Here is a 24834-nt window from a genome sequence, read left to right as displayed (position 1 = left end):
AGCCAAGCAATAGTATTCTGTCATGCAATTCCTGCAATGGCAGCTCAGGCAGCCCTCTGCCTTCCCTCCCTACACCTGTGCAGGCAGGAAAAACACAAACTGACAAAAAGCAACTCCAACTAATCAAATATTTGTATAGCTGCCTACTGCAAGATCCACTGGTTCTTTCCCTCTTAACAAAGAAGGTGCCTTCCTGGACTAGGAACAATGTTAAAGCCTGCTGAAATATTAGCATTTAAAACAGTAACACAAAGACTCTCATTCAGAGCTCTCAAAGAAGTTTTATTCCTCTATCATGTACCCATACTGAAACAGTGAGAAACTAAACAGAAAATCCAGTTTTCTTAATTTGTTTGCATAGCTTTGCAAGATCAAGAAGATGGCTGCTCCCAAAAAGCATTTAGAATGCTATTCTAAATAAATCCTATTCAATGGAGTCAACTTTGTCAGTAATTAATTCACCCTTCTGTCTGAGTATGACAGTTATCCTCTATCACTGCTATGGAAATAGAGTGGGTTAAAACTGTCCCATTTATGCAGAAATGTGCAACTCAAGACATTCCCACCTATGCTGCTGTGTATGAGAAGCTCAAGAGCATGAGAAGCAGGAGGGCTAAGGAAGCACACAGCCAAAACCAATGGAATGGTACAATGTTGGTCATTTGTGCTTTCAGAAATGTGGAGTTCCACTCAATTATAGTTCAGTATATTTCTGTTGCACCTGATGTGCTGCCATATTTGTCCAATACTCATTTCTGAGGGGAAAAGAGCCTCAGAAAACCAAGTACCTTCACTCCACAGGTGTTATTTTTAGGTAGAATTCAAGACAAAAACATACTTCTGGTCTGGAAAGTGTACCACTGAATTCACACACTATACAGGATCCAAACTAGAACCACAGCTGTCCAGATTTCCCCCACCCACAGAGAACATTCTGGCTAGGCAGAGCTCTGCTGAACCCTTGCTTTCTAGACAACCACAATTTGCATTGCTCGAAGGTTTCTACAAACTGGGCATGTCTGACCTCAAACACACATCCAGTCCACCTCACACAGCAGGAATGTCTGGAACAAAGGGATGCCTTTCCCCAGGTGTTTGTCAAATTACACACATGTTATTTTAAAACAGTTCATAGAAACTGAAATCATAAGGCTGACTAGCAGCATCTTTACTTACCTAAAAGAGCAGCAAAAATAGGAAAGCGATTTGGATTCAGGTCCAGTTGCTTGGCAACTTCATGCATTAGGTATTGGCTTGTTGTGAGGCTTTTCCCATTCCGGCTCAGTTTTAGGGCATGGGCACTGAAATAGTAAGGGATGTTGCACAATGCATAATCGGAGTCATATGCAACCAAACCATGGAAACCTTTTTCTCTGCAGAAAGCAATTACTTCTTGATGATGATCCTCAATGCTCTGTGCAACCTATAGTGGAAGACAGAGCAATTAGCTTCAGTGTAAATGGCAGCACTGATTTATCACAACTATTATGATATAGTGGGTCTTTCTGAAACTATACATGTGAATTTAAAACACTCAGATACTCTTTAAGTAATTAAAAAAATCCAGTGATGTAGCACATACTGACAGGAAGTAAGGAGCACTGGGAAGCACAGCACACACTTCTGGAATCCTGCACGCTGCAGTGGCATTGTGTACTAGTGAACTCATCTGAAAAAACTGATTATTACCAGAAACACTTGAACTCTGAAGACATTTCTGTTCCAGTGTCTGAAACAGCTCATGGGGAAAGCCTTGAGACTGTGGGAACTCCAGCACTTCAGCACACCAAGATGCCCCCCCCATACCTTTTAAAGTTTTTTGCCCTCTTTTAAACAGGCCAAACATAACCCCAGACGAACAGAGATAACTTTGTTGACCTTTCAAACGCAAACTTTGCTGTATTAAGCCAACTTTTTTTCCCTTTCCACCTTCAGCCTATCCCTTCAAGCACAGCTGTATCTGATGATGCAAGCTGCTTTGAGGTTTTAGCCCAAACTTTACCTCTCCACTCCTGTTGCCTAGCAAAGCACACATTTTAGGCTACAGAAATCAGATGACTTGAACACACATGTACAGGGAGCCATGGCCCAATGTCTCATGTTGAAAATATAAAAAGAACCCTTTCAAATCAAAAAGCTTATACTGAAACTGAAAGTCCCATGAGGACAGGTCAGGAGCTACAGTCCTGCATTCCAACACACCTTCAGGACTGCTACAAGCACAGTGTACATAGGAGCACAATCAACTACAGCCAGCTAAGGGCTTTGGGTCCCTAATACTTCTACCATCCACAGACATAACACACATTCAGTGATACAGAAATCCCTTTGGAAGCTGGGTGTTGGTATAACCCACCCTCCTCACTGAGTATTCCATTTTAACAACAATGTAGATAGCAAGCTATCCCAAAATAGCCTAGTACAAAACTATTAGCTTCAGTCTCCACAGCACGCATGAATAACTACAGCCTTAGCGCCAGCAAGGCTATTTATTTCCTCTACAGAACAGGAGACAAGGTCCCAAATTCCACAGCCCATGCAGTCACCCACAGCAAGTTTACAGTGACCCTTCCTCTTCTACTCATGTCCTGGAATTGCTGAACCTGATGCTGAAGTACTGTGTTCCAGAGAGGTAGGTCAAATTTTACTTCTCCCGTGCACTTTTGTGAGATGTTCCCTTTCAAGCCAGATCCTGGCCTGGCAGAACAGCCAGCACCTCACCTATTCCTGCAAACAAACACCAGTTCACTAAGTTCTCCCAACTCCTAATCCTACCACCCTGTAGTCTTCAGAAAATGTTATTTCTTCAGAAACTTCCTTGATGGACTGTTTTTGGAATTTACTTTGTTTGTGAGAGGACACACATACTCATTTTTGTCATAATGATGTTGTCCTGTAGCATAAGGTGTGAAAGAAACCATAAATGTTTTTGGAAAAATTTAAAGACATCAGATTTACATAGTTCCTAACTAAAGGAAGGCAACTTAGGCTTCACCCCACCCCCACCCACCAGTCTTCACAGGTTTTTAAATTAGAAAAATCCCTCCAATGTTTTTTTATTAAGGGTAGATAGATTTAAATTATGTCCACCTCTCTAAATCCAACTTCTCTGCATGCACAACAAGCAGCTCTGATCTATAAAAAGCCAAGTGAGAACTCCTTCTGCAGCACTAGGTGTGACATGGGTGTGCAGATAACACAAGAGGAAACTCAGTGTGCAGCTCCTCTGATTTTCTATGAGCTATTTCCTCTACCTCCCCAGCCTCCAGTTCCCTCCCCATTTTACAGAGCTCTCTAATCCATCACAATGCTGTGTGTTCAGGGAATACTGGAATCCATGTTCAAATAACTGAACCATCACAGGGAAAAGAGCTGTATTTACCAAAGTACAGTTAACCCACAAGGTAAAACTCTAACAAGATGGGAGTCAGGGAAATACCTCATGGCTCTCACAAATGCAGAGGTACTTGGGAACAGGCAGGCTTCAAAAGCAACCCAGGGAGAAGAACGTGGTAGAAATCACAGCCAGGAGCTTGGAATCATTTTCAAGTCTAAATCTTGTGTAAACATTAATGGTGCTGGCTCAGAAAGAGAGAATCCTGCCTGAGTAAATACACATGAGCACCTTTAGGTACTGAGAACAAAACAGTCTCCCCAAAGTATTAGAGTTATTAAGAACTCCACTGCCAAAATATTTAAATTTTCGCAAGCCTACTTCACATAAAAGTTTCTTTTAAGAATTATTTCCCCAAACTGAAAAACAGCAGGTCACCATGAAACTAAGAACCCGCAGGACATTTGTTATAACCTGGAGGAACCTGTTATTTTTACATCCTGCTGAAACCATCTGTGAGTGATTTATAATTGTTCTGGATAGAAGACATTACTTTTTCTCCTCTCTAATTACCCAAATGGATTAAATTCATGGCCTGTTCCTGGCTTCACACAGAAACCTACTCCAGACTCAAATGTTCCTAAAAATATGAAAATCAAGTTTCATATTTAAAGTCAATCAGTATTCTCAAACCCAACTTCTCAAAACAATGTGAGAAAACACAATTTAACAACTGTCTTATGTGTATGTAGATTTTAAAAATCACCTCTACATGTAAATAAAAATCACACTTTCAACATGCATTTGCTCTGTGCCCATCAGGAGGGCTACACCAAAGTGAGAGTGAGAATAAAACTGAAGGAAGATTTAGAGAAAAACAGATACATGTAACAAAGCAGATTTAGAAAGATCATAAACCATGTAAGAGAAGAAGAAAAGCAGAGAAGGAAAGTGCTTTAAGCTCAGCAGCATCTTTGATGTGTATTATGCATGTGACCACTACAACCATGAAATATCCTTCCTAACCTGAAAATTAATGCATTACAACTAGATTTATCCACAGAGTTTCTTGACAACTGAAAAAAAAAAAGAGTCATCAAACAGCAATTGCTGATATCTTTTTCATCCCCAGGACAGCTGAGTAGTGCAGAGAACCAGAGCAGTTGGGACATGCATGGCAGTGGCCCAGTGGTGTGGACAGCAACAACCTCTTCCCCCACACCCCTCAGCATCTGGTAATGAGCTGCCAACTCCCAGGGCTAACCCGACAAGGACAAATAAATATACATCTCACAAACCTTCTCCATCACAACTGGAGGGATGCTGTATTTACTGAGATTTTATAAGTTTGGGTTATTTTTTTTAACGACAGAGAAGGGATTCATACTGAGTGTGCTCACACTCCTATAACTGCTTCCAGAGATTAGGCATAAAGCCTGTCACCAGAAACCCTAAAGGAGCTAATGCTGCAGCTGCACTGGAAAGCAAACAAAATGCTACAGGTGATACTGCTGTCAAATGCAGCAGCTTGGTTCAGATGTAATGTACCTGAGTCAGGTCTGAGACAGAAAATGCTTAACAAAATAACAGCCAGTTCAACATACTACAAAGCTACTGCAAGCACCAAATTCCCATTGTTACCAAAACAGTTGGCTTCCTGTTGGGTACTGTGCATTTCCATATTACATTAAACCAAGTCTCTTTAAAAGAAAAAAAACCCCATTCTTATTTTACCCCATTAATTGCTTTTACTAATGATCTCTAAGTCTCAGTAAGGAATGAGAAAGATTTATAATGCACCCACAAAAAGGTCAAGGTAAAGACCTTCACTGCACAGGCCCTAAAACTTTTTGCTGAAAGAACAAAAGTATTTCCTAGCTACAAAAAGTCCCCCAAAAGTTCAAATGATAGGATGTTTTACTTATCATGAGAATTCCCACCATCCAAAATAACACACCGCCATTTGGCTTCTACGCTGACCAGGAAAACACACGACTGCAGCAGACACAGCCATAAGCTCCTCACTTTAAGCAAGGCCAAGCCCAAGGCATCGCGTTTGGCAGAGCCACACATGCCCTGCAAAGAAGGAGCCTCGCCTGCACTTCCAGTCCATTCCACACGTGCTGTGCCCGACTCACGGCCCTGGCCCGGTGACCCAATCCCCGCCGCAGGGTGGGACCTCCACTGCAAGCGGGCCGGACTCGGGATGGCTGTGATCCCTCCACGGATGGGGCTGGCCCAGCGAGTAACAGAGATTGATTCCCACCCTGTTGGCAGAACTAGGAGAAACTTCACCCAAAGTCACCTGTGGGGTGAGCTCCTTGGAGAGAGGCCTCTGTACCCCAGGGCTGCAGCCCAGCCAGAATGTTTCTAATCCGCTGAAAGGCCACATAACGTTAAGCTGCTGCTAGTGATAGAGCAATTCCGAAGGTTACATAATATTTTTCTACACACAAAAGTAATTTAAGATAATAAAGACTAGGAGTATTGTGCTTCCCTTCTGCTGCTTTTCCCTCCCCAGCGGGAAGGTGAGCAGGCAACTCCTAAAACTGCAGCTTCATCCCTGGGCTTGTTTTTCCAGCTTCTTGTGTTTCAATATACACAATCCCTCAGCTGAACAGAAACCATCGTAAATCAGGAGCACCGTGTGGAGAGATGCGACGTGGTCATATCCTGCAACCTTTGAAATCGTGGCCTTCGAGCGCAAGATGGCCATGGAGCCCAGCTCCGACACGAAGGGTCGTTTGTGGGGCCAGAAAACCGAGGCTGCCCCGTAAAATAAGGAGTTTAAAAGAAGGACCGTCAGCTTGGCACCGCTGATTGCACAAACTAGAAGTGTTGCTGTTATGGAGTACAGAGCCAGTTAAGTCTAATTGGTTTTAAAAGCTTGTTGATACTGAGAAAACGCTGAGCAAAACACGAAAACCTCCATAAAGCCGAAAGTGGCACCCCTGTGCTTTTTGCAGCGAGCCATTTCCCCTTCAGCCTAAGTTTAAAACACCTCGCCCCAGCCTGGAACTTGTTGCAGATCCATCCTGCGCGAGAACTAAACTGATTAATAATTTTTTTCTCCCCTCAATAATTAATCACAGAGATGCTTTTCGCCCACCCGCTCTCCCCTGCAGTACCACAGCCCACAAGGCAAGAAGGGACATTTTGAGTCAACGGAGCGAAAGAACATGGAGGCAGAAGCCGCCCTGCTGCCGGGCCGGGCCATGGGCGCTGCCGGTCGCCCCGCCAAGGCCTCCCGGCCTCCGGCCTTGCCGGGGCGGCGGGCAGCGCCGTGTAAATAAGCCAAAATCCCCCGGGGATTGAGGCCGCCCAAAGTTGTGCCGCCCCCGCGGGTCTGGGCGACATTTTGAGGCGCTGAGGTGAGCGGCTGAGGGTGCCCTCCCTCCCCCGCGGGCAGCCCCCGCTGCCATCTTGGAGCCGGGAGGGAGCGGAGGGTGGGAGCGGCGGGGAGGGGGCGCCGGGACCCCCGGGCGGGGGGGAACCCCGGGCTCCTCCTCACCTTGATGTGGAAGCGGATGAGGGCCAGGCGGATGCAGTGCGCCATGCAGACGGGCGGCAGGAACCAGACCTTGGGCGGCGGGGTGCCCTTGTTCTGGACGTGGCTGACGATCTGCTGCGCCGTCTGGCGCTCGTTGCCCTGGCGCTTCACCCACTCGTGCAGCCGGGCCTTCTCCAGGGCGCCGTTGAAGAAGACGAAGAGCTCGATGTTCCCGTTGAAGCAGGCCTTGGCCAGGGCCGCCAGGTAGCCCAGCATGTGGTTCCACTGCCCGCCGCTCACCCAGTCCGTGTAGAAGCCGCCGTAGAGCCGGTGTAGGCAGTTGTCGGCGTCGATAAGGAGGCGCAGCGGGGTCTGGGGGGGCCGCTGGCGGCCCCCACCCACGAGGCTGCCCCGCGCCAGCTTCTGCAGCTCGACAGGCACCACGGCGCTGGGGCAGTGCTTCTCGATGTAGTCCTGGAATCCCTGCACTCCCATGGTGAGGACCGGGCGGCGGCGGCGGGCGGGCGAGCGGGGGCCCGGCGGCAGCGGCAGCAGCGGGGTCTGGGCTCGGGCCGGGCGGCGCGGTGGCGGCGGGCGGGCGGTGGGAGCGGTGGAGCCGGGTGGGAGCGCTGGCTGCCGTCGGTGGCCGATCAGGGGGGAGTTGTATGGATTAGTGGGGGGCTCATGGCTGCCGCGGCCGCCATGTGCTGCGCTCACAGAGCCATGGCTCGGGGATCCGGGCGGCTGCGGCTCCGACTGCCGGGGGGCGGGGGAGCGGCCGGGCGCGCAGGAAGCCAACCCGCCGCCGCCGCCGCCTGCGGCAGCGAGAGCGGAACGGGCGGGACTTGGCGGCGGCGCCGCTGCCACTCACACACCGCGCGGGGCCGCGGCGGGAGCGCAGGGGGAGCGGAGCGCCCTCGGCGCCGCCCGTGCCCGGAGCCCGGAGCCCCTCACGGCCCCCTGGCCTGCCCTGCCCTGCGGCTCTGGCCCGGCCCAGCCCGCCTGCCGCGGCCGTTGCATAACCCGGGCATGCGCGGGAGCGTGGCGGAAGCGAGTGGCGGGGAAGGGGTGGGGGCCGGGGGCGGGGAGCGGCGGCGGGAACCGGGGCAGGGGTGTCCCGGATCGGCCCGGCCCGGCCCGGCCCGGCCCGGCCCGGCCCGGCCCGGTCCCGGTCTCGGCCCCGCGCTGGCGGGCGGCGGCGCTCCATCAGCCCCGCGGCCGCCGTGACGGGCCCAGCTCGGGGAAGCGGCGCCGCGGGCACCTGTTGCTCGGGGGTGTTCGGCCGTGATGGGGCAGCAGAAGTGGCCCCGCAGCGGTTCGGTTCGGTTCGGGCCGTGCCAGGGCCGCGCGGCTCCCGGCCTGCTGCAGCGCCCCAGCTGCCCATAGCACCCCCGGTAAAAGTGACCGGCTGGCCTGGCTTCTATCGGCTGAGCGTTTGCTGCTGCTGGTAAAGCTTCCAGATCGTAGAATACCTCGAGCTGGAAGGGATCTCCAGGGACCATCGAGTCCAACTCCTGGCCCTGCACAGACACCCCAACAATCCCACCCTGAGCATCCCCGGGAGCGTTGTCCAAATGCTCCTGGAGCTCTGGCAGCCTTGGGGACGTGACCAAACCCTGAGGAGTCTGTTCAGTGCCCAAACACCCTCTGGGGAAAGAATCTTTCCCTGATAGCCACCCTAGCCCTCCCCTGGGCAGCTCCAGCCGTTCCCTGGCTGCTGTCCCTGTCCCAGCGAGCAGAGATCGGAGCTGCCCCTCGGGAGGAGCTGCAGCCCCCGGGGAGCTCTGCCCTCAGTCTTCCCTTCTCCAGCTGAGCAAACCAAGTGTCCTCAGCCCCTCTCTGTAGGGCCCCTCCAGACCCTTCACCATCTTCGTAGCCCTCCTTTAGTGTCCTAACACTCTCTAATAACTTTAGAGTTTTCTTCTATTGTGGCACCTGAAACTGCCCACGAGACTTGAGGTGAGGCCACACCAGTGCAGAATGGGGATACACAATCACCTCCCTCAATGTTTTTGGCAGCCTTCTCACTTTAGACATGCTTAAAGTGGCAACTGCTTGCATCTTGAGACCTGCCATCCACAGGGCAGCCAAACTGTTGCCATAACTGGTAAATGAACATAAGTATCAACTATCAGGGAAGAAACCCATAAATGAGCATTAATATCAACTGCTGAAAGAAACCTACTCTTCACTGCACAGACAGTGAGGAATTACATGTCTTCAGTTTTACCTGATGAAATTAGTTTTAAAAGGTCGAGGTACCCAACTTGCAAGTTGCCTGCAAGTTTATCTTTGCAGTAATACCACAGCACCTAAGCAGTTCTCTGCTGTTCAGGTGTTTGAAAACTAAAGTGCCAAGCTGCTGATGCTGTATGTCCACATTAATATTTTGTTAATGAGATTTCAGTCAGGCTGGATTGGCACCCACAGTAAATGTTCCCAGCAGGGAATGGGTGTTGCAGCAGGAGTTGGCCAGCGCACTCCCAGGCAGTGAGTGCCATGGGCCTGTGTCCGAGCCCAACCACTGCAGCAGCAGGATGATGGAGTAAAGAATACTGGAAAAGCTATGGAAGTAATCAATGACAAGTGCAAGTTCCTTCTTGGAAATTTGCAGTAATCTGAGAGTGTGTTTTCCTAAGTAAATAGTCTCTTTCTGAACTACATTTCCCTTAGAATTCTTAGATTACCCTATAAGAATAGATATGTTATTATAATATTAAATAATAAAGTAATTTAGAACACTTTGAGGAGCACACGAAACATGGTAGCAAGCATATAGTGCTAATAGAAGGAAAGTCAATCAAGGAGAAAGAACTTCAGAATTTCAAATATTCTAAAAATCACCAAAATTTAGTAAAATAACAAGTACTGCTGTACATGAGGTGCCTAAAAATCAGATTTTCAGACAGCCCTGCATGTGTCCAATGCTCTAACACCACAAAGCTTGATCAAAAACAAGCTATTCTCTAAGTAGCCTTGTAAGCAATAACTGGGTCAAGAAGAATTCCCTTCTTGTCATTGTCTCACAGGGTCTTTAGGTTCAATAGTCTTAGGAATGGCAAATCATCTATAAATAAAAGATGATAAATTTGCTTGTGCTTTTTTCTGCTTTTTTTTTTGTTGTTTAGGAAGGAAACTAGTCCAGAGCATGTGCCACCAGGAGTCTGGCTGTCAGCACCCTTGGAGTCAGGGAGGCACAGCAGAGCTGAGCACTGCCAGTTTGTGCCTAGCCACAAACACAACCCTCCCTCTCCAAAGAGAAGAAAAGAGAGAGGAAAAGCATAAGGTACTTCCAGAATTTATTTAAGACAAACTAAAAGTTTGGCCAGAAGAGAAGACCATGGAAAATAAGTTAAATTTATGGAAAACAAAATTACTCTGGAAGGCAGGTAGATTAAGCAAGACCTAAAGAGCAATTAATCAAAGACACAAGGGAAACAAGGTGTTTTTTCATGAACCAGCAGCAGAAAGCCTGCAGGATTCATCAATCTTCTTCCTCAGCACCGAGACACAATGTGTTCCACACTTCCCAGATGTTGCTTGTGTAAAGGAAGGGTTAATAGCAGTTGGTATTAAAGTCAGTGACTCATTATCCAACCTGAACAGAAGAGGAGTGGCTCCCTCAAAGGAAGGAACTGAGCAGTCATTAGGAAGAACTAAGGAATAACCATGTCAGAGCAAGAACAGAGATGAATGTTATCAGTTTGGTCTTGGTTCCTCTGTTAACAAAAGTCAGTCCCACAGCAAGAAGGACACGGACACAGGCTGTGGAACAGACTAGCCACTGTGACCTGAAAGCTACATCTGCCTGGGAGGAGTAGAGACATACTTTATCCATGGGAAACACTTGTTTGATGTGATTTCTCTTAATATTTCTCCTTTTTCCTCAATCTGGTGCATCTTGCTGTAGATCTGCTGCCCCAGAACTTCCCTGTTCTTGCTGCTGTAGAAGATCTCCCAGCCTTCAACTCACTGTCAGGACTGCAAGTGGCAGGTGATACTTTTCTGCATTGATACTTCAGTGTTCACAGTTCTAGGTGTGCCTGTCACTTAGTCGAAAAAAATTTAAAAAAATAAAAAAAAAATGAAGAAAAATTGTAGAGGTTTAAAAAAGTATTGGGGATAAAATTTGTCATTTGTTGCAATCTTGCTCTGATTTTCTATCATCGTGTTTGCTACCATGTGCAACATCCCTTTCTTGTCTCTTATGTTTCTGCAGTTAAACTATACAAATCAGAAAACGTTTGTAGAAGGAGGTTTTCCATGTTCAGGTATCTTCACAAAATATCAACAAACACCATCTTGCTTAAGCATGCAATAACTACTTTCAAATACCTTACGGTACTTCAGATGGAACATTTTCCTCTTAGGACAAAGATGTGCATATAGAAGGCACATCACTGAGTTATTTAAAGCACTTAGAGGTCTCTCCATCAGCATCAGCTCTCTAGGGACCAATCCAAAGAAAAGATGATTCAAAAGATAGCATTGTTTACTAGAGCCACTGCTGTGCTCAAACTCAACATTTCTGATTGTCCATAGAGGCCAACCCTTGAGGAGTTTGGCCCTGGGCATATGTGGGGTAAATGATGGTGTTGCTCCTTTTAGGAGCAAGAACTTTTAGGGCAAGAAAATGACTGGCAGTGAGTCCTCCAAGCACTTGGGAGAAGCAGGCTGGAGGAGGGGGCAATGACGCTGGCTGAAAGAATTCCTCCTTTCAGAGAACAAGCAGCACTTTCACAGCAGTGGATGCTCAGCCACAGCACACACTGCACAGATTACATCAGGGCCATTCACTGCCTTTGATTAGTTTGGAGAAACAAAACCATGAAAATTTTAAGTTCTAAACTCGAATTTTCAAGAGAAAAAGCATAAATAATAAGGGCATTATGGAGCAGGCAGCGGGAGCTGGTGGGGAGCAGTAGCACTGCTTCTTCAAAAAGCTGGAACAGTAGTGTGCTGTTCCTGTGGCAGTTGTGTGAGACATACAAAAAGCCAGTATTTAAAGACTATTCTACTGCAGTTTTTGCAGGGGCATCAATAATATTATGAAAAGATACTAATAGAATGCTACAGCTTGATATTATAACAGATAAGATGCACTTGCCAGTGGTATCGTGAGAGCTGAGCCAAAATACATCCACTGTGGCCATTTCAGAAGAGCAGCTATTTACACTTCCAACACTTTCAAAACATGTTATTTTTGTTGGCATTTATGCAATTAACACAAGTATCTCAGGCATGGAAGTAACAGATTTAGCTACCTGAATGTGGGGTAGGGCTGCCAGGTTTAGGAACACCAAAGGCAGACCTTCACTTTCAGTCTGCTACCGCAACTGAATTCTTCATCCTGCCCAAACACACGGCAGCCCCATGTGCCAGTGCTCCACCCATACATGTGGATCACTCAGTGATCTTGCCATGGTCTGCCCTTATTTCATCCCTACAGCTCTTGCTGCAGAGGCTAAAATGGAAGTATAAAAAAATTTAATTGATTTGAATTGCAAAATATAACGTTCTGGGGCTGTGCCTGCTTGAATCAGCACACAGGATGAACTGAGGTCCATAAATCCAGACTTTTCAAAGTAGTGGCCTGGGCACAAGGGATACTTTGTGCTGTTGCCTTTCCTGTCACATAATGGCTCTCCCAATCCCTCCCAGAGGCACGGCTGCCACTCCTGGGACAGGGTGCTCCTTGAGCTGGTGCAGTTGGAGAAGCAGACAATCCTCCTGTTGTCCAGAACTGGCCCACGAGCCACCAATTAGACTGTTCTGAACGACAGCATTCTGTTCAAAGGGCTGCTAATTGTATTTTAATGATGATTTAAATGCTGCTGCTGATCATTTCAGAGACATCCAGATCACTAATTACTCATAGTCTACGTTGAGCTTTAAGCAGGCACAGGCACAACACTGTAGAAGCACCAAGTAATGTTATTAATGTTCTCAAAGGGCTTCACTGCCCTTCCACGTGTCAAAAGCATCATCTCCTGCTCCTGCCCAAACCCAGCCCTGGCTGCTCACATCTGGGATCCAGCAGCCCAGCTGCAGCACAGGTTCTTGCAGCATCCTGGATGTAAGCAAAGAGCAAAATTACTTACATTCATTAAACAAAATTTTACCAATAAATATAAAAATTAACTAAAGTTCTTGCCACCATGCCTTTAGAACATTTTACCTTTAAGATAAAGGACTAGCTCAGCTAAACTGCATCTCTGAACACGGTATGGTCAGGATGTTTAAATAAACTCACCTGAAATGCAGATCCTAACAAGCTGCCTGCACAGCCAGGAAGGACATCAGCCTGTTGGAGCAAGTCTAGAGGAGATCACCAAGATGATCAGAAGGATGGAGCAGCTCTGCTGTGAGGAAAGGCTGAGGGCATTGGGGTTGTTCAGCCTGGGAAAGGGAAGCTTCAGGGTGACCCGACTGCCATCTTTCAGTACCTAAAGGGAGCTTACAAGAAAAATGGAAAGAGGCTATTTACAAAGACCTGGAGTGACAGAACAAGGGAGAATGGCTTCAGACTGACAGAGGTTTAGGTTAGATATTGGAAAGAAATTCTTGACTGTGAGGGTGGTGAGGCCCTGTCACAGGCTGCCCCTTTACCCCTGGAAGGTTGGAGGGCCAGGTTGGACGGGGCTTGGAGCATCCTGGGATAGTGGAAAATGTCCCTGCCCTTGGCAAGGGTGGCACTGGATGATCTTGGAGGTCCCTTTGAAGAACTCTAGGGTTCTCTGGCTCCCTCCTCACCACTGCAGCAGGAGCAGTGTTGTGGTGGGAACATGGCAGGCCTGCAGAGCTCCCACAGTCAGAGCTGTGCTGTGCAGTGAGGTCAAGGAAGTTCAGCTTCCAAGACTGGCAAATCAGTACCTGCTATAAGCATGAAATTCCTTCCCAAACGTTTACTTGTATTCTGTACAAGATGCTCATAGTGTGTGGAGGAATCCATTCTCCAGAAAAAATATTTAGAGTGCAAGTCACAGTTTTCCCCTTCAGAAATTCAGCCAAAACACACCAAATCTGCTATCCACTGACAGCGTAGTGCTGGTCAAGATGTTTATACATAAAACACTCTGTCAGTGAAAGTAAAGCACATATCTTGCCTGTGTAATTGATATCTACAAATGGGGAAGCTGGCTGAGCCCTGTTCTAAAATACGTGCTTTTACGAGAATGTAGGTTAGCTGTAGTACAGTGGATCCTACGTGCCAAATCTAAGCAGTCAGAATTTTGAAGAGACTTTTAATGATGCAGGAGAAAAAGGAAGGCTTGTTTTCTCATTGGGAAATAAAATGCATGTAAATAAATGCTAACACAGTTATTTTTTTGGTGAAGATTTACGTGAGATTAATCCCTTTATAGTCCTAGAGTGTATTAGTTTCACTAATCTGCCCTCAGTTTGATGTGAGATTGCTGATCTAGGACAAGAGTGAGGAGCTTGCTGCACTCTGTGACCAGGCACACAGTGAAGAGTGGGATCCCTGTGCACACCTTTCCTCAGTGATGTTGTGCCTGGAGCTGCAGGGGCACCTTTTCCTGAGCAAGCCCCTGGAACAGCCTTTAAGGAGACATTTGCTTGTGCAGCTCAGGTGGCTGGTACAGAACAATGACATTTGCATGTGGCAAAAATTTTACATGCGATTTTTTACAGCCATCTGACCTAAGAGTTTTACTTCCTACATAAATGGTCTGTCTTGCTTGTCTGAGGAAGGCTTTAAGTGTGTTTTTTGTGTGTTTCTCCATTTTCTGAGGGCTGTGCCAGACATGGCAGCTTTGGAAATGAAAAATCATGAAAAATTATTGCACTTTGTTACCAAGTGCTGTTTGTTTTTTTTTTTCCTTTTTACATCGTTGATGATATTTGAAACTGAGTAGATATGAGGGCAAATAATTGCCTCCCTTTTGTGTTTCAGAAAACACCTGCCTCAGCTGCCAGCCTGCTCCTACAAACCCCACAGCTTGCACAGAGTAGACGAGCTGAGCTGATGCCAGGAACGTGAAGGTCTTGTAAGAGGTGGCATTTAAAGTTGTGTATTCCCAGCTTCTGTAATTACAGGTTAGCCATTTGGTTTTCATTCTTTTCAGCAGGGTCTGAGACATTGGTGTCATAGGTTTTCTGCCTGATCTACACCGGTTACTTCCTTATCTTCATTTATTCTTTTAAAGATACATCACTTGAACTTTATCCTGTGGCTTTCTTGCCTAACATCAGACAGGAAAATGCTTAAAAATTAAAGAATTAAATATTTTTGGATAATAGAAAATCTCTTTTGAAGGAGATGAAAAGAGTTAAACCCCACAAGCTTGTCACTCGATGACAGAAACCCTGACTTCTGAAAGTTGTACACACGTGCAGCCTGGCCTGCCCCCAATGTCTTGACTGCCATGAAACTAGAAACATTTATTAGCATAAAAGATTTGTAATCTAGTTCTGAAAAAGAAAACAAACAAACAAACAAGAAAAAAGGCAAATAGTACACAGCTCTCATTTATGAGAGCATTTTTATTTTCCAGAAGACATCAGTTTAATTCTCCATTTACTGTCACCATACCCAGCAAGTTTTGATCTCCCCCCACATAATACAGCACAGTAGAGTGTCTCTTTAAATTCATTTATAAAATAATTCAGGACTGTGGGTGTCTTTGATCTGTTCCTCTCTGCTAAAATACAGAAGAGAAGAACATGTCGCTTAGCAACCCCGCTTAGCCAGCACTGGGGGAGGCAGGAGGGATGGATGGTCCAGAGCCACAAAAGGGGAGGATTAAGCCCCTTCACAAAACTAAATTTTGGACAATCTTTCTCAAAAGTGAAGTGAGCAAACACGGCTGTTTGCTGAATTGGGGAATTGGGTGATCTCACTTTTTCTGGTTTTTTTTATCCACTTATGGTCTGTTAATAGAAATCTTCAGTGAAATGGGAAAATCTGGCATGGGATGGACAATGCAGCTTCAGGGCTGGGTTGTAGGTGAAGAGAACCTGAAGTTTAATTTCAAACCATTTCAATAGATTTTAAATAGAATTAGTGTTGTCAAGACTAATGGTAATTCATTTCATACCACAGCTTAAATCTTAACACTTGAAATAAATTTTGTGTGAGTCTCATCCTGTTGTACAATCGGACAGCCCAACTTATTCAGGGTCACTTACCTTGCTGTAAATAATCCCCAGAGTTCTCTGAGTGGTTACTAGGCTGTGATTCACTGGTAACTAGGTAACATCTTAGAGCTGCAAAAAAACCCCAGTAAGGAGAGTAACTTTGCACTGAGGCGCATGAGCAGCCCCCTGTCCTTCCTGCAGCTGCAGGGTGGTGATGTCCCAAGAGCCACAGCAGGACAGGGCACCAGCTCAAACCCTCCTGCTCATGCCCTTGCTGACCAGGGCTCATCTAGAGCAGCCTGGATTGATTTTTCCCCCAAACATCAAATCCTACAGCAATGTATGGCTGAGTTATAGAAGAAAAAATTATTTTAAAAACCTGTGTCAGAGGAAGAATGGCAGAACTACCCATTTCAGCAACTCACACAAAGAATAGTTCAGAATGAAACACAGGTAAATTGTTACACCTGGTCTTCTATTAATGATAATAAAATATTAATCTTTGCACCACTTTCATGTACTAATCACCTATAACTTATTAGTGAACAATTAAGAGAATTCCTAAATTCTAATGGTTCAGGTTTCTCCCAGAGCTCAGTGCAGGTAATCCTGTGCTCAAACTCAATAGTAAACCTGCAGATTATTAGACTGAGTACCTACCTCTATCCACAGGCAGGAGGCTTGTCTAAACTGGCATCTGCTGCATATTCCAGCAATTATAAACATACCTGAAAACAGACATTATTGGACTCTGAAGTAACATTGTTTTTATCCAGTAAGGGAAGTGGGAAGTGGTGGTGTGGAGCTCATTCAGAGCTAAGGTTTCTAGAATAGTGTACTGAAGAATTTAATTCATAGGTGACAAGATAGTATTTATTACCCATATAAAGCAAAGACCTGTACAGTAGAATTGTGTCTTCAGTGGGAATTTTACTGGTTACTTAGGGGTGCCTGGATTTCACCCAGGATCTCTGAGTGGTTTTTTTGTATTGGCAAATGCTTGTGTAATGTGATTCTTTGGAGAAATTTAATTAAAGAAAAATGCATAAGGCACTTGCATTAAGTGGTCTAAGTTTGTTAGCATACAGTATGGAGAATGAAGCCCAAATTAGAAACAAATAGCACTAACTCAACTGTGAGCATTTCCATAAAAACTGCTTTAGTAAGAAACTTCTATTTTTGTAGCTCTTATTTTCTCTATACTTTCACTTTTATGATCCAAGCAAATGTAGAGGTTTTATTTGAGGTGTCACAAGCTGAAGCAAGCCCCATTGACTTGACCTTGTCTTTGCTCTCAGTTACACCACAGTTAACAATTCTTTACTATAACTCAGTACTGAGAAAGTGATTTTGCTGACTGCCTAAATTGAGGAGGAGTCCAGCAATAGTAGAACTTTTCTACTTGCACTTTTTACAGTACTAGTTCATACACACAGTGGATTTTAGTTTTAGGAAACAGAAATCTGTCTTATCCATAAAGGCAAGATGCTCTTTGTTGGAGATTCTTGTTACAAACACTTTCTGTGATTCCTCTAACAGATACAGAGCATCTCCAGCTTCTCAAGCAGACTCTGTGAGCCTGATGGTCTTCAGGAATATGTTTTGGACTACACTGACTTCCAAACCTGTACAATTAACATAGCTTTCTGCTTATGGCATTCAGGTTCCCACATCAGGATGATGCATGGAAAAAGCACACAGATAAGGCATCGTTTGCCCAAACATGTCATCAGAAACTGACTCCCTAAAGGTATGTCTCAAGCTGGAGAATACAAACAGATGTGTGATATTTTTCCATTTCATTATCATATCACTATGATGCAGATTACCTTCATGACTTCTTAATCCCAGCATTGACAGAGGGAGAGTAATCTAAATTTGCAGATGCATCATGTTGGAGAACTCTCAGTTTAGTGCAGCAATTCTTGAAAATATATTGGCCCAGCTGACAGTATTTGGGAAAAGAAGATTATCTCTGGCATGGGACCACACTGCAACAGCCCCTGTTCTCGGGGAAGAAGCTCTAATCTAAAATCTATCTGACTATTTCTTTGTCTTGTAATCTCCTCCTAAATGAAAATATAATTATTCAGCTTTTTGTCTGGTGTATGGAAAAGTGTGAAGTTAAAAATAAGTCTCAGCTCCTCCTCAGTGCAGGGACAATGGCTGTCTTTTTAAACTAAAAGCCCACTGGTCCCATTGCCTTCTGATAAACTGTTGGGCATCACAGAAAGGTTTTTTGGTGATTGAGGCTCAGTTTCCCCAGAGATCAATAATTACAGCAAGGAGAGCTGCAGAGAGGTTGGACATCTTTACTGCCTGCAGTGCTACCACCACATGTCTGACTCCAGCACCAGGCATCTGGAATATAAATGGACTGAAAAATTCACTGAAATGCTTTGATGTTGTATAGATGCAGAATTTGAAAGGATTATGAGTGTCTATTTTTAAAAGGAAATTAATAGAAGGCATTATAAGGCTATGAAAAATACTGTGTGGTATAAAGGAAGATCAGGAAATTCTTGTTTTTCTCACAGTGTAAGGAACACAGGCATTCACAGAAAGAGATACAGTGTGCAAAAATTTGCAAACAAACCAAAATAAGCCATTCCCTGCTGGGTTTCTCCATGTTCTGACTGCCTGGTTCAGCTGAGTGAGGACCATGGGCCAGCCTGCCCACACCAGCCCTGCTCGCTCCTGTCTCTCACTGAAATCAGCAGGAAAATCACCCCATGGTGCTGCAACTCTGAAAATTTGTGACTGGAAGCAAATGGTTTTGAAGGAGAGAAAGAACAGGTGCAGAGACATCCTTGTCCTCAGAAAGCCTGCTGAACCATGCCTTTTTCCTTGGAAGAAGTCATATTTACATGACAAATTTACATGTAGCAGTGACAGTGGCAGAATATTTCCAAGAAAGCGGAATTATTAATGTTTTGGCAGTGTGAGATTGTTTTTTTCCCAATTGCAAATGTTGCTCCATCTGCCACAAAACCATTAGTTCCAACAGCCTGGCCTTCTCCATTAAAGAGGCATCATAACCCATCCTGTTTGTAGCTGGGATATGAGGAGAGCAAGGTGACCCCAGTGTGTGACACGCTGCAGTGGTGTGCCCTGTTGGGTGAGAAGCCAAACCAGCTGGGGAGGTGTGTCTTCCTCTTGTCTGCTGTGTGAACTGGTAGTTGTGTTGGACATCATCTACATTAAGATTTTAATAACACCACTGGCTTAAATCTGAGTTATACCATAGAAATACTGGCTGGATGTGGCCTTTAGATCAGCTCCTGCCTTCTGCTCAAAGCATGACTGAACCATCTCTGGATTAGGTCTGCTGTGATTTTACCTGGCCAAATGTTTGGTATCCCCCTCTGGGTAACCTCTTCCATCTGCAGTCTTCAAAATTTTCAGAGTGTAAGATCATGACAGGTCTGTCTCTGGAAAACACTCTGTTTTTAGCAAGACATCCCATGTCCACAAAGATATCTTCCTGATTTCTTTTCTGAAATCTGACTTATCATGAGAGTAAAAGGTATTTGATTCCTTAAACCTAAAGGAGATATCCAACATAAAAAAAACAATCTTAATTCCAAAATTACTATTTTAATGATGACTGGTAATCTGTACAGTTTTATCTACTTGATAATACCCAGCTTAGTGTTAGATCTAAAAAAAAAGAATTAAATGAGAAAATGATTCCTTTGATACACATTAAGTTATTCAGTTAGTAAATTAGTGAATCTTATCCTGTTATTAGCTATTAGCATGTTATACTTCTTGATGTTGCTCATGAAGAATGCATATGAAAATGAGGGAAAAAAATTACCTTTTGAAGTTCCTACCACTTGATATGTTGACATTTCTTTTAATTTGTGACTGTCCTCTTGAATGCAGTATTCCACTGTCTGGTTTTATGAGAGAGCCTTCATTTTTAATTTGTTCTCCCATTGATCAGACTTTTTTTGAATGGGTAGCTCTCAAGATAATTAGCCTTTCAAGGAAACCATGTTCTCCTAAATAGTTATTAATGAGTATCTCTCCCACTCACTCCTCTTAGCTCTTTTTCAGTAGGGGACTTTCAAGGCCTGGTCAGCCTGTCACTGGTACTACTGAAGACAGCAAGAATCTCCCTGCAGATTTCAGGGAGAGCAAGAGCAGACCCTGGGAGTGAAGAAACATCATTTGCATTCACTTTGGCAGATGGCTGTGTTCTAGGAGAACCTACAAACAGTTCTTGAGGCTCCAGGGTAGACTGAGAAGGGAGTGAAATGAGTGGAAGAAAACAAGGTATGTTTCCTTCTCTTTTATCATCCTCCCTGGAATCCAGGTTTCCATCTTCAGAGGATCTCATCAGCTGCAGCAGCTGTGCTAAGGAGCCTCAATTAGACTGCCCTGCTCACAGTGCTGGAGACAAAAAGCTCTCTTTTATTTGAAGTCAATGTACATTTCATAAACATAAACCCATTCAAACCAACAGTCATTCTGAAGTTATTTGCTGTTTTCATCTGCAGTTATGCACTGCCAGTTTCAGTGGGGTCTTATTCTGTACTTCAGGTTTCTATAAGCAACAGAAAATAAGGGTTGGCTATTTTGTCTTGGCTTGTCCTGATTCTGCAGTCCCTAAAGACCAACATTTTCCTGTGCAATAGACACTGGACATTTTTTTGGAAAAAACAGATCAAGAACTTCAATAGAAAAAAGGCTCAGAAACGTCAACAACATCTTTCAGGAAGAAAATCAATATGAGATTAATGAAATTGAAAAAAAAATTACAAATAAAACCCAAGGTGATCCAACACAGGTTGTAAAAGTCAGTATAAATGGCTGACCAAACAACCATTGTGGAGCCATAATTTAAAGGGAAGCTTCACTTTGGAGAAGAGCAATGTTTATAGAGAGGCTAATTTTATCTTATTGAATACTATTAAATTACCTGTTAAAAGTTACAAGCTGTAGTCCAAAAAACTGCAGTGCAGCTCAGAGGAAAGCTAGCACAGCCTATGAAGTGGCCTCATATGGTAATCTCTGTCTGATACCATAAAAAATACATTCTTTGGAGAGCCCAGGCAAGCTGCATGGGTAGAGCCCTGTCCTTGCTGCAACTGATAGTTTTGCCAGTGACATTGGTGAAGTGATGTTTTCCTCTGGTTTTAGCCCATGCAAATTTAAACACTGGGCCAGGAAACCCATAGCAGTTCTACTGCATGCAATACCAGTGATTTTAAACACATTTGCTTTGGAGGATTATTAAGTTGTGGGAGCTGAATTAGCTGGGGTGGGTAATGCCTTGGACCAGTCCCTGGCACGGAGGGAATGAAGCCAAGGCCTTGGCAGGGGGTGCTGGGGGGATGCTGATGGAGCCATTCCATAACAGGTCATGGCCCTGGGCTGTGCTCACCCTGGACCCCTGCCCTCAGGTGCCCCTTTAGATTGTGAAGTTAACCATGCCCCAGGTGTTTGGATGCAGCCCCTCAGACCATGCAGTCCCTGTGAACATTGAAATCTCTCTCTGGGCACTGTCACACCCAACCTGATTTATTCTGCCACGCTCGACCCCGCCAAAGCGGACAGGAGGTCTCAGAACCACACTGGGACACTAAATGGAATTTGAAAAGTGATTTATTATTGGAAATTATTTTTGTTTGTTTATTCACTCAGTTTTCCTAATTGTGCCATGTTATTTTGTATGGTAGTGTGCCTCTGCTGTACCAGGACAAAATACACACTTAAGTCTTGGGGCATATGAGGTAACTCATTTCCCTTCCCCATTCCACTGGAAAATCAACAAAAACAAGCCTTCAATAGCATGAATTCCATTATGACCCACCTAAGCAGGCACCTAAATCCTGCAATGATAATTTATCTTTGAACTCATTAGTAGCAGTGCATAATTAATTGGTAAGCTGCAGGAACATGTAGTTACTCTGTATTTTCACGGTATTTGCCATGCAGTTGTGGTGTAATTACAGAGATTATACCTGCTCTCTGGAATAGAGTACATGGTGAACCTCATTTTGTGCTGTTTCACACCAGCAGAGTGGTTCAGAGCAGTGCCACAGCTCAGAGCTGCCTGCTGCAGCTCAGATTTGGGACTGCTGCCCTTTCAGTGCTGTAGTCAACTTCAATATGCAGATTCAAACTCAGGCAGGCAGACTTTGGGGTTTTTTAGCACAGAAACTTTCCTCTCTGATATATACTATTGTAGGTTTTTGGAAATAATAATTACATATTTACATTACTATTTATTTAGTAATAATTACAGGAAATGCATGGAAAGAATCTATCTTCTTACAAAGTTGTAATTTTTTTAAGTTTGATTATATCCCATCCCCACTGCTTTGCCTTAAAACTCCATTGGTATCACAATACCAAATGGGAAGTTGCAGCACGTAGGTGCTGGAAAAAAAATAGCAGCAAGTGGTGAAAAGTGCAAAGAAATAATGCTGTGGTCTCTGAGGTGATCACATTTTGTGTGATTCAGCATAAACTGTAAGTGAAACTAAATTTATAGTTTCTATTATGTTTGAGATGCACATCTACCAGGAAGGGGACTCCTGTACACATCTCTTGGTGCACATACTGCTGTGCCACTGCTCCAGAGCAGACTTTCTACTCCTGCATGCAGTATTGCCTTCTCCAAGGAGAATGCACAGGCCTTTCTAGAGCATGAATACAGCACCACACTAATTAAGCAACTCAGCAGAAGAAACATGGATTTATTTGCTGTTGCCAAAGAGTAAAATTTCACTTCAGCAGACAATAAAACCATCTAAGATTCCCTGTTCTGCTCCAGGTGGAAGGAAAAGTAGGGAGGTTTTCTAAGTGTAAATTATTGTTGTGCAGCTTCAATAATTGTTGTGTTTTGAGGGATTTCTGAGTGCAGAGTTAAAGCATCTCACTCTGAAGGGCCAGCAGTGTGACAAGACAGGGCATGAGCTGTGCTGTATTTCCAGCGCTGTGTTGGCAGTGTACAACCACATCACCAAATGAGATGCAAATTACCACAATATAATTATCTCATTTGAATGTCTCACGGTGATTTCTCCCTGTGCCACAGCCAGGGCTCTCATGGTTTGTATGGGTTCCACTGACCTTGGCAAGGCAAATGGGGCTTCCCCATCCCCTTACTGGGCTGCATCTGGCACCCAGCTTGGTGGGCAAGCCTGAAACTGATTGTTTGAACCTTGGGTTCAGGGAACTTGGATGCTTAACATCAACAACTTATTTCTGTCACAAACTACATTATCTGAGGAGTTGTTCATGAGCAGTGAGGGTTAACATTTCAGTCCATCTCAGACATGAACACAGTGCACTAAGTCTTTTCTGCTCTGACAGATTTAAAAATCATTTCAGAAGAAGTTAGAGAGCAAAAGTAAAATAAAACTTCTTTTCCAAAATTCATATTTGAAAAAATGGTAATTGGTTTCTCATTAGCAGCATTTCTATGTGGATTTTTTTTTATTTTTTACTGTTTTTCAAGGTCTTCCTGTTTTCATAGTGGACAGTAAGGAACAATGGAAGAGATGCCCGTCCATGTCCCATTTACAATCACAATCATCATCATCCATGAATTCCATGACTTTTTCATTTCCATTTTTCCTGCTTAACATCACAGAGTGCTGGGGTGGCAGTGGCAGCAGCTGTTTACTGTAGCTGGAATACCAGCAAGGCATTTCCCTGGTGCACCAGCCAGAGCCAAATCTGTATTTTACAGGAACCTTCAAAGCAAACATTTTAGGCCAACTGCGAAACTTGGATTTGAAATTCCAAAGCTTCTGAGCTCTGGTGTGCCACGGCACTCAGGGTTTGACTTTTACCCCTTTTCCACATTGTCAGAGTCACTCCAATGCTTTTCTTTGTAAGAGGACACAAGGTATCCCAGCCAGATCCCATTGAAAAGTGCAATCATTCCTTTGAACTTTTCTCTTAAAAGACAGTGATTTAAAGTCTGAAATGGGCAATTTCCTCCATCTGGAAAAAATGGAGAAAGAAGAGCTTTGCACTGAGTCCAGCATGGTCCTGGTCAGACTCTTCAGCTGGGATTCCAATACAGCCTTGTTTTCATTCAAGTGTTACAATAACCAGGAGAATCCTGCCATTATTTCTAGGAATGAAGTAATTTTTAAATGGTGAAGTTGTGCATAATTTCAATTATTCTCAGAGAGAATACTCAAGACAGGCCTCTTTGATGTTTTGTTCACAGAAATAGACACGTGATGCAAGTTCATATATACAATGAATGGACTTGGGACAAATGCTTGAAGACTTCTTACAACAAATTGCTCACAAATGCAAGAGTTACTTCCAGAATGGTTACTGCACATGTGTTTGGAAAAAATATATTGGAACAAATCAATCTGCTTGTGGACAAATAATGAAAAGAGAAAAAGGAAAAATTCCTCTAACAAATATGAAACTGCAAATTATTCACTCAGCTCAGTTGGCAACAACCAATTTTTGTGGTAGTAGGAGCTCATGGAGTAGGAGGTAACTGTGTGAAGAATGATTGATTTGGGATCTTATATTGCAGTTCTGGAAGGGCTTCAATTTCTAATTTAAAAGCCATCTTCCTCCTTTTACCCAGTAAATAAAACACAATGATAGTTGATTTCTGTGAGCTGTTTTGGGCAGATAGAATCTATTTTCTGTCCTCTGGACACTGAAAACAGCTAGCTCATAAGAAAGAACAGTTATTTATTAGAAAAGATCTCTCTTGCTGTCTTGGGTTTCAATGCAAGATGTAACCACAAGTCTGTGTTCTATTGCCAGCTGTTAAAACCAGGTGGGGCAGTGTTCTTTATCTCTCCCACCACCCATCCTCCCTCCAGGGGGATCTTTTCTGTTATTGGGCCATTGAGTCTCACTGCAGGACTGATAAAATTCCATCATCCCGTTGGGAGATGCTCCACCCAGGGGG

At 44.5% G+C, this 24834-nt stretch overlaps 1 protein-coding gene and 1 long non-coding RNA gene across 9 annotated transcripts in view; one reads left to right on the top strand and one right to left on the bottom strand.

Annotated features, from left to right (window-relative positions):
* Positions 1 to 7610, bottom strand: part of FAM120A (family with sequence similarity 120A) — a 48446-nt gene extending 40836 nt beyond the window's left edge. For 3 of the 5 annotated variants that reach the window (XM_015640884.3, XM_015640888.3, XM_015640885.3), the window contains exons 1-2: positions 6846 to 7610; positions 1177 to 1423 (exon numbers count right to left, since the gene is read on the bottom strand). In XM_015640884.3, the coding sequence (XP_015496370.1) occupies positions 1177 to 1423; positions 6846 to 7319 (721 nt within the window). In that variant the 5' untranslated portion in view covers positions 7320 to 7610. The remainder of the gene's footprint in view (positions 1 to 1176; positions 1424 to 6845) is intronic. The other 2 variants (XM_015640886.2, XM_015640887.2) reach the window with 1 other exon arrangement.
* On the top strand, positions 7207 to 24780 carry LOC107210286. Of its 4 annotated transcripts, none has more exons than XR_004499273.1 (6): positions 7207 to 7320; positions 9953 to 10818; positions 14740 to 14882; positions 17587 to 17673; positions 20118 to 20204; positions 24121 to 24780. It is a non-coding gene; the product is annotated as an uncharacterized LOC107210286 (long non-coding RNA). The 4 variants fall into 4 exon arrangements; XR_001523900.3 differs by having other exon boundaries at positions 19986 to 20204; XR_001523898.3 differs by having other exon boundaries at positions 19975 to 20204.
* The last annotated feature ends 54 nt before the right edge of the window (positions 24781 to 24834 follow it).

Source organism: Parus major, chromosome 12, assembly GCF_001522545.3.
Source record: "Parus major isolate Abel chromosome 12, Parus_major1.1, whole genome shotgun sequence".
NCBI classification, from domain to species: domain Eukaryota; kingdom Metazoa; phylum Chordata; class Aves; order Passeriformes; family Paridae; genus Parus; species Parus major.
This window is presented reverse-complemented; position numbering and strand designations above follow the sequence as displayed.